Source organism: Babylonia areolata, chromosome 20 (assembly GCF_041734735.1).
Source record: "Babylonia areolata isolate BAREFJ2019XMU chromosome 20, ASM4173473v1, whole genome shotgun sequence".
Taxonomy (NCBI): domain Eukaryota; kingdom Metazoa; phylum Mollusca; class Gastropoda; order Neogastropoda; family Buccinidae; genus Babylonia; species Babylonia areolata.
In genome coordinates, this window is record NC_134895.1 from 48,247,226 (window position 1) to 48,262,225 (window position 15,000).

Sequence of the window (15,000 nt, forward strand, 5' to 3'; positions counted from 1 at the left end):
ATACCGACTACACACCACATCTGCCAAGCAGATGCCTGACCAGCGGCGTAGCCCAACGCGCTTAGTCAGGCCTTGAGAAAAAAAAGAAGAAAAAAAGGTGAATAAATAATAGATAAGCGTACATAAATAAGTAAATAAATACATAAATAGATAAATAAATATATAATTATTATAATATGAAAAAGAAGGTAATGATAATGATAATAATAATAAATAAATAAATAGATAAATAAATAAGACAACAATGATGATAAATAAGCAAATAAATGTCCCAAAGCAGAACTACAAGAATGCCAACATTTCCAACACTGGGTCTCACTATTCCCAATACGCGTCGAAGGACTTCTTTAAATCAACGAAGACTGCACAGAAGTTCATGCTGGCGTTTCCACTGAAATTGCCTTACGTTCTGCATTTGAGCAGAAAGCGAACTGTGACTCAGGGAGGTTCTTTTCTGAGACTCTTTTTTTTTTTAATTTTAATTTTTATTTTTTTTTATCAGACTCTCCAGAATGGTGCGGGCAAGCCATTTGTCTAAGGGAAACAACCGCTACACGCCAAGAAAACTGAAACATGATTAGCTCCCCTAGAACATTGGGGACAATTGTTCGTGAAAAGTAAGATTGTCCTCACCGTTAATATTTTGTAAGCTGAGGAACCTTGTATTTTACAAACTTTTCCTTTCTTTCAAATGTAGTATGGTTCTGTTGTTACGAATACATTATTTGTTTTTACATACCGTAGTTCTGCTCTATGTCACCCAGTTTTTACATCATTAAAAGTTATGTCTAGCGTCCACACTGAAGAGAAACCTGGATTTTTTTTTTACTAGTAAAGTTATTCCCAAAGCAGAACTTCAAGAATACCAACATTTCCAACACTGGGTCTCACTATTCCCAATGCCGGACAGAAAGACAAACGGATCATGCCACTCAGTGCAGGTACGGCATGCACGCACTGTGCGCGCGCGCACTGGTACACACAGACTGATAAATACACACACGCGTTCCACGCAAGCACACACACACACACACAGACACAGATACGGACACACCACACACAGACACAGTCTCACACACACAAACACAGTCTCAAACAGGTAGACACACACACACACACACACACACACACACACACCACACACACACACACACACACACACACACACACACACTTCAAAGAAACTTCAAAGCATAGACTGCAAAGCATATAGACTTGCCCTTGGTATACCTTTCCATGCATCGACCCTCGGAACATACAAAGAAATAGGAGTACTACCTTTAGATGAATACCGAAACCTCGCATGTGCTAAATACGTACTGAGAAGCTCAACAACTGAAAATTATACATCAGAGGAAGTAAAAATTACATCCGAAAACAACTTCCCAAAAAGAGCTAAAAACATATCTTATTTAACACCCATTGGCACGTTTGTGTCAAACCTGTTCGAAAAATCTAAAATCAATTCAGATGACGTAGACACACAGAAGACCGTAAGTCCATACCCCATCTGGGAGATGAATAAAGCACATTTTGATGTTAATCATACTGACATTAAAAAGAATGAAAATCCGAATATCATGGCAACGGAAGTCCGAGTACACCTTCAAAATAGATACCGTGATCATTTACAGATCTACACAGATGGCTCACAATTAGACAATGGCCAAGCAGGTTCAGCTTTCGTTATACCAGAACTGAAAACGGAAAGATCATACTATATTGGTAAAAATCGTTCAATATTCACTGCTGAACTTATTGCTATTCTTATGGCTCTAAATCATATTCTTGATCTTCCAATTTGCCTTCTACAAGTCTTGTTTTGCGTTGATTCCAAATCTGTATTATGTGCTTTAAACTCACCAAATTGTAAGAACAAATCTAAAATCATACTAGAAATCAGCCACATTTTACATCTTTTAAGCTTGAAAGGAACACATATTACATTTTTCTGGGTTCCTTCACATCTTGGTATTCTCTACAATGAATGGGCTGACAGGGCTGCAAGAAAAGGTGCAAAGAACGAACAGGGAACCATAGAACTTTATGTGCCTCTGTCTGTACAAGAGGGTTATCGAATACTAGAAAAAACATCGTGGAACAAAGTCAGAGAATTATACCAGGAAAACGGCAAAGCTTTAAACCATAGTGTAATTAATGTTCAACAACCGGGAACTATCAATCAGTCAAATACATACAGTAATTCAATAAGATTAAGGCAGATTCATACATTATCAAACAGGATAAAACTGAACGCTTTTGTAACAAAGTTCAGCAAAGATGTCAGATGCATATGTGGAGAACATATTTCTAGCAACCATGTAATATTCGAATGTCAGAATCTAAAATGTTTTTTGCCAGACTTCACCAAAAGTTCTTTTGAATATGTTATTAACAATTCCAATATGTTATTTGTTATTGCAGAAGGTTTGCTGCATAGTCCTATAGGACATTTGTTATAGATGTTATATTTGTTTGATGTTGGCGTTTATAACGTTTCCATTTTTCCTAGCGTTGTCTCTCCCTATTCACCCTCCACACATACACACACTTTTACCCCTCCCCCTCTCACAGCCCCTACCCCCACGTTTTTTTTTTGTGGTTTTTTTTTCGTCTAATATCACTTCAAGTGGAAAGACGTTAAACTGAAGACAACAACAACAACACACACACACACACACACACACACACACGCACGCACGCACACTGACACACACGCACGCACGCACACTGACACACACACACACACACACACACACACACACACACACACACACACACGCACACACACACACACACACACACGCACACACACACACACACACACACACACACACACACACGCACACTGACACACACACACACACACACACACACACACACACACACACACACACACGCACACACACACACACTGACGAGAAGGACTACCGTGACGCAACGAAGAAAGTGGCGGAGGAGGAGGAGAAAGAGGAGTACTGAGAGGGAGAGGGAGGCCATGCCAGTGTATCATTAAAGGGAGTGCACTGAGGCGACTGACGACGAAGATGTGGATTAAGAGCCCTCGGACTAGTGCAAACAGAATCATTAAGCTTCATCGGGCTGCAGGCAGTACTATAATACACATCTGCCCGCAGTCTGACTGATGATTCTTCAAAGATACTCAGTATCTTTGAAGAATCATCAGTCAGACTGCGGGCAGATGTGTATTATTGATATCCCTACTGTACACACATGACTACATATCTGTCGCCCCCGCGGCTCCGTCTGTGGCTCTTTGTTCGAATCCCGCTGTCGCTCAACAATGCCCGTGTTTGGAGACGGACGCCAAGGTGAGGCCGTGAGCGCAATGGAGATCGATGGCTGTGTCCGTGAGCACAATGGGTATGGAGGCAGCTCTCTCGGCTGGTGCCGGTGTGGGGAGGCATCCACTTGACAGGCAGAACTCCCCTACGGGGAATTTGATTTTTTTTTTCGCCGTCTAAAAAGCTCACTCACTCCCGCTGTGCTCACATTCATCTTTTACCATAAAGGAGACGTGGCTATCGCGGCGCAATCACACTGCAACATTGAGCCGTTTTCTCTGGATCTAGATAGATGTACAAGTTTAGTTACACCCGGTTGACACGGTTGATTCAATTTCTCTTTCATGTTCATCAAGTTCTAGTTTTATAGTTTTAAAGTTGATATGAAAATTGAGTATTTTGTTAAACTAATAACATGTAGAACCAAGTACAAGTACTTCTAAACGTCGTATGAAGTGAAAAGGACTTCAGTTTGAGAAATGTCAAGACTGGAAATTTTTAAGTTTCATCAATTCAAGGGTATCAACTCACATGGTTTATTATTTTTAACTGTGAATTCCGACTGATTCTGTGGATATTTTTATGGCAGTTTGGGGCATAATCCAGTAAGTGATGAGGCGTTCACAAATCTTTCTCTAAATAAATATTTAACCTGACGGTCTCCTTCTAAAGCTTTCCATCACATGTTATCATGTAATGTCGATTGAATATAGGATTGAACGGACAGGTCAACAACTTGAAACAAAATGGCGTCGTTCGCGTTCGCGAAGAATATGAGCACGCGCTTTGAATATCTATAAAATGTATGTGTACGCAACTGATTTTTGCCCATGACCTTCAGGGCTCAGCCAATAGATCTATAATGTCCACTCGTCGTATTGATTTTAGTATTTTCCGAAAAAGACCACATGGGCGAATGAACATAGTGAAAGCCCTGTACACAGAGTAAAACACACAACCGGCTTTTTATGTATTGAGTATAATTTCAAAATGTAATGTTTAAGATGAGAAACTGAGATCAGTTTAAATCAAATTAAGCCCCCTAGCATTAATTACAGATTAATTTCCCTTTTTTACTATCTGCACCAAAGACATGTAAAATAAATATAACTTCCATGCTTAGCAAAAGAAGTTCATGTTTGAACAAAAAATGATAAAAATGACTGCTCTTGTTGTTGTGCCAGAATATCAGATCAAAGTGCCAAGTTTAGAGAATAAAAAAAATTATAATGGCACAGAAAAGCAAACGAATTACAAAGAAACATTTTCAGCCACTATTATATACAATGTGCACACAGAAAATGAGAAAGCAATTAAATACAAAAATGTACAGTAATTAATATTTATAAACAATATGCACATAGAAAATAACCAAGCAAACAAATGTCTTTACAGTGTCTATTACTTACAGTGTGCACACAAAAAACGAGTCAGTGTCCTTGGCGAGGGCTGCACTGAGCCGGGTCACACAACACGGAACTTGTCCATTAGTTGAGCACATCTTCCACCTCTGTCACAGTGGCCATGACGTCCACGAGGTCATAACCACACATGTATTCCACTGCCTTGTCTTCGCCGAGGAAGAGGACCAGAACAACAACAGATGGACGGTGGTCTGCAAACTGGCCGTTAAAGGCAATGGCCATGAACACAGACTCAACAGCAATTACGTCAAGATGTAGCTGAAATGGTAGTTCCCTGGTGTATCTTCTAAACCATGTCATGGGGAATGGTGTACCCATGGAAATCTGTTAACTCTTTGTGGCGACCCTGTGAATATGCAGTTGCCACATCATGCAGCATACTGACCCAAAACTGTTATCAGATGATAAAAATTAACTTTTGTGAAATTTGCTACATTTTGCATTCTTTGTCTAATTTTCGTGACAGTTTTCCTGCCTGATCTTGGAATAGTAGATGATACTATGCATGACTTGAAAGACTCATGTTGAAGATCCTGTGATCCATCTGTGTGTGTGTGTGTGTGGATAAAACATTAAAGAGTTCTTTCTCTTCCCCTCTCTCTCTCTCTCTCTCACACACACACAGAGATATATAAATACAAACATCATGCGCGCCCACACCATCAAACATGATTATGCGCGTGGAACACATACACATACAATGAGAGAGAGAGACAGAGAGAGAGCAAGTTTGTAAACCAACGGAAAGTGCCTTCCTCCGCCAAGTGAAATATATATATATACCTGAATGGGAACCACTGTGGTTACTTTTTGACATATTAGGGTCTTTGTCGTGTTCAAATGTTGTCTTTGCTGCACCAGAGGCTCTTCAGTCAACATTTTTCCTGATGTCTGCTACGGTGTATATTCCTTTCTTCTTTTTAATTTAAAAAAAAAACTAAACTCAATTCACACTCATATACATTATGAATATAAATCACACTCATATTCATTGTGAATATGTGAGTTTGTACCACAGCGGTGAAGTTATCTTCACATAAATGAGTGAATATTTTTTGTGTACAGTGTTGGTCAGTGACTTGAGTTTTAATGTATTGTACTTTCCAGAATACACAGAAGTCATCAAAACATTCCTCTCAAGTTGTTTGTGAATGTGTCCGTGAGTGTGCATGCGTACATGCTTCTGTGTGTGTGTATGTGCGCGCGCGTGTGTATGTGTGTGTCAGTGTGTGTGTAGCAACCGCTGAATCGGACAGGCAGACAATCATCCCCCTCACCCCCTCTACACACACACACACACACACACAAGGGAAAATACAGAAATGAAGGTGTACTCAATACACAAAGTGAATTAATGAAACAAATCAACATGATCATAAAAACTGAAGTGGCGAAATCAAAGAGTTTTTTTTTTTGTCATGGGGCGTAACCGCTTTGTGGACAATGCTGATTAGGGTACGTTCACACTAGGCTATAACCACGATCTAACCAAATGGTTACATTGAGGGATGTAACTACCATGAGACAAACTCTAGATTTTTCATACAGCATGTGTGAACGGAAAGCGTCTAACCACTGTCTAACCATTAGGCTCCGCCCCTTTTCCCGCGCGATTTTTGACTGAGAGCAGCAGTTCTCGCTGGCTGGCTGGGTTTTGTTTTGCGCTGAAGTTAGACTGGTGGCATCAACTACCGTTGTAACTTCGTTCTAACTTGAACAAGTTACAAGCCAAGTTACAGGGGTGCTGTGGCTGAGGCGTCATGTACAGATTGGGGTATACTTTTGTTTTCTGTGGTTCCCGTGGGTTTCCATGAGGTGGGGGGTCTTGAGGTTGTGCATCTCCACCAGCCTGCTGTGACCTGCTGCAACCTGTTGGAACTTGGGTCTTGTAACTCCCTTTGAAAGTATAAAACCCCCTTGTTTCAGGGGGGTCTCTTCATTCCATCTTGACCTGTCATCATGAATCGAGGATTCGTGTAGACGCAGCAAGAACGAAAAAAATGACAGTCAGCCAGCTTAAATACATTCACACTGTAACTGATCAAGTTACAACACGCGTCGATGTAACTCACTATAACTGACCCCAACCATGCAAAGAAGGTTGCAATCACTTGCAGTCGGTTAGATGTGTCGGGCCAATTTGCATACCGCACGCAGCGTGCGTGCAAGGCATACTATTTTGTTTTGACGTCGGAGTTTTTTTCAAACTCGGCTCCGCCTCTATTTTCTGCTCTAACTCACTGGAACCGACGGGGACTAGTGTGAATGCCTTTGTAACCGTTTATAACTTGATCGGGCGATGTAACCTCGAAAAATTTTTATCTCCCGAGTCATATTTTGGGGGGCCATCTAACCACCTATCTAACCAAAAATCGGGTCTTCCCGAAAAATCGTCTAACCGATGGGAACCCACTGCAACCAAAAATTCGTGGTTCCAGTGAGTTAGAGAGCGATGTAACCATTTGGTTAGATCGTGGTTACAGCCTAGTGTGAACGTAGCATTACAGCCTAGTGTGAACGTAGCATTAAGGATTATAGTTGTACAAAATCGCAATCTGGAAGATTTTCTGGTCTCGTGATGTATTCATGTGTTTTCTCTACATAGTTGCAAACCTTCTGCTCTGTGTATAGAGAGCTTACGAGACAAATTTCAGTGGGGTATTTTGTGTGTGTTTTTAAAATATGTAGCCCATTCGCTAAAAATAATATGCAGGGAAAAGCCTAAAGTTGAAGGGTATTTTTCAGAAACTGCACAGTAAGCGATTTGAAGCATCCAAAATACTCGGTACAGTTCGTCTTTGTTTCATGTTTCGCTATGCCATACAAAAGTAAAATCTATTATCAAATGCAAGCAAAGGCTGTAAAGTTTCGCCCGATATCACGTGACTGTCACTTTGATGTGAGATAATGCTTGCACATATTCGTGTCATGTGAAATCCGGAGTTGGCACATTACACTACACATCTGCTGAGCAGATGCCTGAGCATCAGCATAACCCAATGCGCTTGGACCTTGAGGAAAAAATTTTTTATTATTATTATTAAAAGGTTGGTACGTTACAATATAGTGCAGGGAAAGATAGGTAGAAGGCAAAAGACTGAAATAAAAATACTAAAGAAAATGGGCCACCCTATCATGCACACCTACACACACCAACCCGAAAGTGTGAATATCCACACAAAGACGCACACACACAAACACAAGGAGGAAGGTTGCAACGTTTACCTGCCAGTGCTGTGTCAATGTGTGTATGTATTCGAATCCCGGTTTCGCCCTTTCTCTACAGTTTGACTGGAAAATCAAGCTGATTGTCCAGTCTATACGGATGAGACAAACCGAGGTCCCGTGTGCAACACGCACTTTGCGAACTGAGAAAGAACAAATGGCAACAAAAGGGTTGTCCTCTGGCAAAAGTCTGTTGGAGAAATCCACTGACTGGTGAAAAATATATTGCATGCACTCAAGGCCAAAGTCATTTACGATTGGTTATTTTGTGAAGGACCATGACTCAACTCAGAAGCAATACTGCACTGGCTATTAGTGCTGCAGCCTTGGAAGCTAGCTTCAGGGAACTGTCCCAATGTCGACTGTCCTGAAACCATCCCCTCCTCTCTCGCTATCAGCCATCATGCAAACATGAACCTTTGTGCTTTTTGATCAGTGGTAATTTTAAATAGGAAGATTTGAGGTATGATTTTGGCTTTCTATTTTACTGCGGTATTTTTTGTACTGGAAGATTGGAGGCTGGCTTTCGCTTCCCAATTTGATTAGTGAGGCATGTAAATTCAAAGATCTCAGAGTGATCTTCGCTTCCTGATCATGTCGCATCTTTGTTTTCTCCCCTTCAGCGGTGTAGCAGTTTGGAAAGGACAGGAAATCAGACCCCTGCCAGAGTGCACCAGTGGGTCACGGTACAGTATGTGTAATCAGGGTGGCTTTTTTTTTTTTAATACTGGAAGATTTGGGAATCTGATTTTCGCTTCGATTTTTCTAAAAGTTCAAAATTTTCAGTTACACGATCTCTCACTGGTAGAAATCGCGAACATAATCTTACCGGGAGTTAATGGACAAAGGACTCGCCCCAAGCACAAGTGGCGGGGAGTCAAACTGAAGTCACCATGAGAGCGAGGTATGAAAGGCCAAGGAAAATATCAGCAAGTTGATGCTGGTCATATAGTCAACAGAATAACGTAAGCACTTTTCAGTTATAAGATTGCAGGAACTTACCTCCATGACATCTAGGAACTCGCGAAAAAAGGCATGCAAAATACCACACAAACAAGAATTTGCACTGACAGGGAGGGAGAGAAGAGAGAGGGTACAACATAGTGAAAAAGCATGTGATCACACTGAATTTTTTTTTCCACACGCATACAGCATACTCACTTTTCCAACTACTCACACAATAAATTCGAGCAACGGACTTAATTTATTCAACGTACAAGAAATGACACACAAGTGCCATTTCTTTCCAACTCTTTACTCGACAGTTTTGATTTCAAGTTCTCTGGTCATTCGCTGCGAAGCTCAGGGAGCCATTGCACGTGCGCTGGACACGGGTGGTTGAGAGGAACAGTTTAATATTCCTCACCCTCCTCCTCACCCTCACCATCCATGGAGTCGACGCCCACCTCCTCGTAGTCCTTCTCCAGGGCAGCCAGATCCTCACGGGCCTCAGAGAACTCGCCCTCCTCCATGCCCTCACCCACGTACCAGTGGACGAAGGCACGCTTGGCGTACATCAGATCGAACTTGTGGTCCAGACGGGCCCAGGCCTCAGCGATGGCCGTGGTGTTGCTCAGCATGCACACGGCACGCTGCACCTTGGCCAGGTCACCGCCAGGAACCACTGTGGGGGGCTGGTAGTTGATGCCCACCTGGTCAACAGGGAGTTAATTTATGATCGCACAATTTGAAGGTGCTGTCGTGGTCAGTTAACAGAAGACAGTCTGAAGCTAAAGTAAGCAGTGCTAAGAGAGTAAAATTATCGTCATTGGGAAATTGTACTTCTGTGGTAAGCTGTATTTAAAAGCTGAATCTTTCAGATAGAATTTTGCTGTTCATCTTAAAAATAAGCCTGTCTTTTTAGTGGGATATTTAGCAAGCCATAACCACATCACATGGAAAGCTCTCCTTTATTTAGGACTCCCAGCGATTCTGTTCTTTAAAAAACACTTCTTAAGCTTGCGACAACCACAAGCAGTTTTGAAATGTTATCAAACCAGAAAAGATTTGATCCGCTTAACAGCTAATATATTTCACTTTAACCATCCACCTAAGACTTAGTTCATACGCGCGCGCGCGCGCTTGTGAAAGGGCATGTGTGCCTCACCTTGAATCCAGTGGGACACCAGTCCACGAACTGGATGGTGCGCTTGGTCTTGATGGTGGCGATGGCGGCGTTGACGTCCTTGGGCACCACGTCTCCACGGTACAGCATGCAGCAGGCCATGTACTTGCCGTGACGGGGGTCGCACTTGACCAACTGGTTGGCCGGCTCGAAGCAGGCGTTGGTGATCTCGGCCACAGACAGCTGCTCGTGGTAGGCCTTCTCGGCGGAGATGACGGGGGCGTAAGTGGCCAGGGGGAAGTGGATACGGGGGTAGGGCACCAGGTTGGTCTGGAACTCCGTCAGATCCACGTTCAGAGCGCCGTCGAAGCGCAGGGAGGCAGTGATTGAGGAGACGATCTGGCCGATCAGACGGTTGAGGTTGGTGTAGGTGGGACGCTCGATGTCCAGGTTGCGGCGGCAGATGTCGTAGATGGCCTCGTTGTCCACCATGAAGGCGCAGTCGGAGTGCTCCAGGGTGGTGTGGGTGGTCAGGATGGAGTTGTAGGGCTCCACCACAGCGGTGGACACCTGCAGCAAGGAATGCCAGTCAGGACGGTGTCGGTGGTAGCCGTGACTAACATTCACTGCACCACTGGGTTATTAAGCAAACAGTCGACTGAAATTGAAATACTGACTTCAAAGCAAACCTCCATTGTTTAAACACTGAAACAAATGGGGAAAAGATTTTCTTCTTTGAAACTTTACAAGAGGCAGTCTGCTGTTTCTAAATTTCAGTAAATTCTCTAAACGTTCTTTGCAACATTTGAACTGTTTTGAGCGGCTAGTTTGGTTTTATTTGTTTTCATAAAAAAACACACGCTTACTACTAAATGTTTACAGATACACCCGCAGATGTGTTAGCATGAAAATTTAAAAAAAAAATAAAATGGCATTCCATGAAATAACATGCAATCATGAGAAGATATCTTACGAAAGGTAGTATATTTTCTCAGCAGTTCTACGTAAAGATTAGCTACCTTGAGCAAAATGCGATGCCAACAGTCATGAAATATATCATTTAGGAAAGACCTTCACATAAACAGGTGCCGGAGGATCAGAACGTCTAACACAGCTGAGTGACTGACCCATGGAAAGCGGACCTAACTGACCTGAGGAGCGGGGTAGATGGCGAACTCCAGCTTGGACTTCTTGCCGTAGTCCACAGACAGACGCTCCATCAGCAGAGAGGTGAAGCCAGAGCCGGTGCCGCCGCCGAAGGAGTGGAAGATGAGGAAGCCCTGCAGACCGGTGCACTGGTCAGCCAGCTTGCGGATCCTGTCCAGCACCAGGTCGACGATCTCCTTGCCGATGGTGTAGTGACCGCGGGCATAGTTGTTGGCGGCGTCCTCTTTGCCTGTCACCAGCTGCTCGGGGTGGAACAGCTGGCGGTAGGTGCCGGTGCGGACCTCATCTGCAAGCACACAGGAAACGCAGCTGTCAGGTACCTGGATACGTTTATAGCCTGACACTGTTGAAGCTATCTTGAGGTTCGACTGTCACTGATACGCGAGCTCCGTGTACGTTGGTTCTCACTAATCACGCATGGCTAGACATTGTTAATGACCAAACTTCACTGGGTCAGTCTACCAAGGCTTCACACAAAGGCCTCCCGTAACTCCACTTTCCCCCACACAAACCCTGCCCTAAATCCACTCTCCCACCACTCACCGACCACAGTGGGCTCCAGGTCCACGAAGACTGCGCGGGGCACGTGCTTGCCGGCACCGGTCTCGCTGAAGAAGGTGTTGAAGGAATCGTCCCCGCCGCCGACGGTCTTGTCGGAGGGCATCTGACCGTCAGGCTGGATGCCGTGCTCCAGGCAGTACAGTTCCCAGCAGGCATTGCCCATCTGGACTCCGGCCTGACCCACGTGGATGGAGATGCACTCACGCTGTGGACAGGGAAAAAATGCAGATGGCTCAACCAGCATTCAGGTATTTTCGTACTGTCTGTTCACTTGGTCCCTGTAATTGTATTACTGACAAAACAAATTTCTGTGTGGAATTCTTTCCGAAGAGCGTGTCGCTGCAGTGCAGCACCATAGTTATTTTTTAGTTTTCAAGTGTGTTTCCCTATCAAAGTAGATTTTTCTATAGCCAGGGACAACCCTTTTGTTGCCTTGTTTCTTTTACGGGGACCCTTTTTAAGTGCTTGAAGTGTGTGCAACACACGGAACCTCGGTTTATCATCTCTTCCAAATGACTAGTCTCTATATTGACCACCAATCAAGGTCTCAGTTGTAGAGGGAAAGAAAATACTGGTGAGGGTGGGATTCGATCCGTTCGCTCCGACTGTCGCTTCCTCTGCGGACACAATACCACAATCCAGCATTCTACTGCCAATATTTCACTCTGTGTGTGTGTGTGTGTGTGCGCGCGCAGATATAAAATTTGGCTACGTCATTGGTCGTTATATTTTTCCGCTGAAAATAAATGTCCTATTAATTTCAATGTGAAAAAAGGGAAAAAAAGCCTAAAACATTGTTCAATTCAGCACACACACACTAATAAGCAAAAGAATCTATGTTCGTCAAATAGCTTTTTCCCCAAAGCAGTCAATGACCTGTCAGTCTCTCGAACAAATCCAGCATGATAAATAGAACAGCGCCGTCAAAAAACTACCTGAAGATCTAGTCATCAGCCCCATCCACATGTAATATGCAGCTTTTGTTCAAACGTGTGTGTGTGTGTGTGTGTGTGTGTGTGCGTGCGTGCAGTGCAGTGCGTGCAAGTGTGAGCATACACAAGTTTTTATATTGATATGCACTTGTATGTATCCTATTTACTGTATCTGTGTTCGTGTATGATTTTCGATTTATGTTCGTATCTTATGTACTATCCCCCCCAATATTCCTTGTGACCTCGGTACACTTGGTAGTAAGAGAGAGAGAGAGAGAGAGAGAGAGAGAGAGAGAGAGAGAGAGAGAGAGAGAGAGAGAGTGTGTGTGTGTGTGTGTGTGTGACAGTGAATGAGCGAGCGAGCGAGCGAGCAAGCGAGCACACGGTGTGCGCGCGCGCACGTTTGTGTAGTTCGCTCGCTGAAGGCTCCCCCCTACTGATCTTCCCGTTTAAATTTTGGAGGGCACAGCAACGGTCAAGGGGGAGGGGGGAAGTGGGAGGAGAGGGGTGGTATGGAAAGGGCAGCGCCGGGTCAGTTCAACAGCCTCAAGTTCTCTATGCCCCGTTTTTCACGGTCAGTGGGAAGGAAGGGGAGAACGTGTGCTGGAATGAACAACACGTCTCCCGCCAACGGCCTCTCCCGCCTCCGCAGCGATTTGAATGGGCAGATGTCGCCGCACACCATCGCCACCATTGGCTGGCGTCATGGCAACGACCTGTCTGAACCGGTTTCTAATCGACGTGCTGTTCAGCGCGCGGCGCGCGGTGACAATGCCATCAGTCGGACGGTGGTGTGTCCGTGACTCAGGCTTCGCGCACTGAGCGAGGACATGTCGACCTACTTAACAAGTGGCGTGATCCTGTCTGGTTACTGTACTGCGGAATAGAATCGGTTGCGGCTAATATAAAATATTTATTGTCTTGGTAGCCAGCATGTGTCTCTGGCAACATACTCCATTCCCTCATCCCCGTACACGGCATGTACTATTTGAATAAACAGAAAATAATGTAACAGAACCGTGGCTAACCGGCAGCTGAGTTCGTTTCAAAATGAACACATTTTAAAAACTGCCTCAAGTTTAAAAATGACAAAATGGAATTAAAGCGTCCTAAATCATTTGGTTACATTTTCAGGCTTTGCGGGACCAAAAGCAAAAACAATTGGTGGCACGTTAGTCTAATGACTGCATCGACATCAAAAGTAAAATAACCGTACAAAATAGTCGAAATCCACTCAGGATTAAAACATCTAATTGTAATATCGTTTCATACATGAACAACTGCCGGTAAAATAGGTTTCTGAATTTAGGATACTAAAATTGGACTTCACGTACTGAAACCTGTATGATCTCATATCTAGTTGAAATTTCAAATGACTTTTTAAACACGTAACGAGCAAAGCACTGCGAGTTTGTCGGCCTTGAAATGCTGTCTGGTAAACAAAATATTGAAAAATTTCCTTTCATTCCTAATCAAATTTTAAACTGAATATACAGGAACTTTTCAGTTTGCAATAGCTGGCAATTAAACACTTAATGACTTAGATATGACTGCAGTTCCGCACACTGGCATAGCTTACGTTGCAAACAGTAGCTTGCAGTCGGATGTTGGCTTTAAAAATGCTTTAAAAACCCGTGGAAGGAGGGGGGGGGGAGGTGTGGCGTGCCAGGGGAGGGGAGTAAATTGAATGGCTATCCCCTCTTTTCTTTTTAACAGCAACTGACGCAAGAGGAATTTTGTTTAATGTCCCGTCACACATATCGGTGATTGAAGACATTTTGTTTATAAATACATTTGAGTATTATCGGTTAGATGGGGTGGGAGATGTGAATGGAGGGTTGGGGGAAACTGGGCAAATGAGGGTGAAATATGAAAGAAAAAAATCTAAATACAATTACAGGAAATTACTTAAAGGACTTCGTAACACAGAAGTCGTTAAACTGACAAACCGAACAACTGTTAATGAATGCAAAAAGTCAAAAACATCAACGTTCTCAGTCACTTGTGAAAACACTGACGCATTTAACGATTCAAAAGACATTATGCAAAGTGGTCGACAGACAGGCAATCGATGACGTGATGCGTATTTTTACCAGAAACCCACCCAGTTAAACCAGTTTTTGCCACATGACTCAGATCTTCACTAAGGTACATGCCTCAATACAATTTTCACTGAGTGTGGCAGCCATTGGCAACAGATAAACAGGCAGTTTTATCTTGTCACATTGTTTAAGAGCACAAACAGTAATGAGAAAACGGATTTCCCGGCAGTACTGATTCAGTCTCACGAGATGACTGTCACCTCAACGAAATGTTTCCTG

The 15,000-nt window shown here is 43.4% G+C and overlaps 1 protein-coding gene across 1 annotated transcript in view; it reads right to left on the reverse strand.

Moving 5' to 3' along the window:
* Nucleotides 1–9,139: 9,139 nt before the first annotated feature.
* Nucleotides 9,140–15,000, reverse strand: part of LOC143294679 (tubulin alpha-1A chain-like) — a 6,741-nt gene continuing 880 nt past the window's right edge. Inside the window, exons 2-5 of the mRNA XM_076606069.1 lie at nt 11,730–11,952; nt 11,171–11,472; nt 10,062–10,589; nt 9,140–9,606 (exon numbers count right to left, since the gene is read on the reverse strand). Coding sequence (XP_076462184.1) covers nt 9,307–9,606; nt 10,062–10,589; nt 11,171–11,472; nt 11,730–11,952 — 1,353 coding nt within the window. The 3' untranslated portion in view covers nt 9,140–9,306. The remainder of the gene's footprint in view (nt 9,607–10,061; nt 10,590–11,170; nt 11,473–11,729; nt 11,953–15,000) is intronic.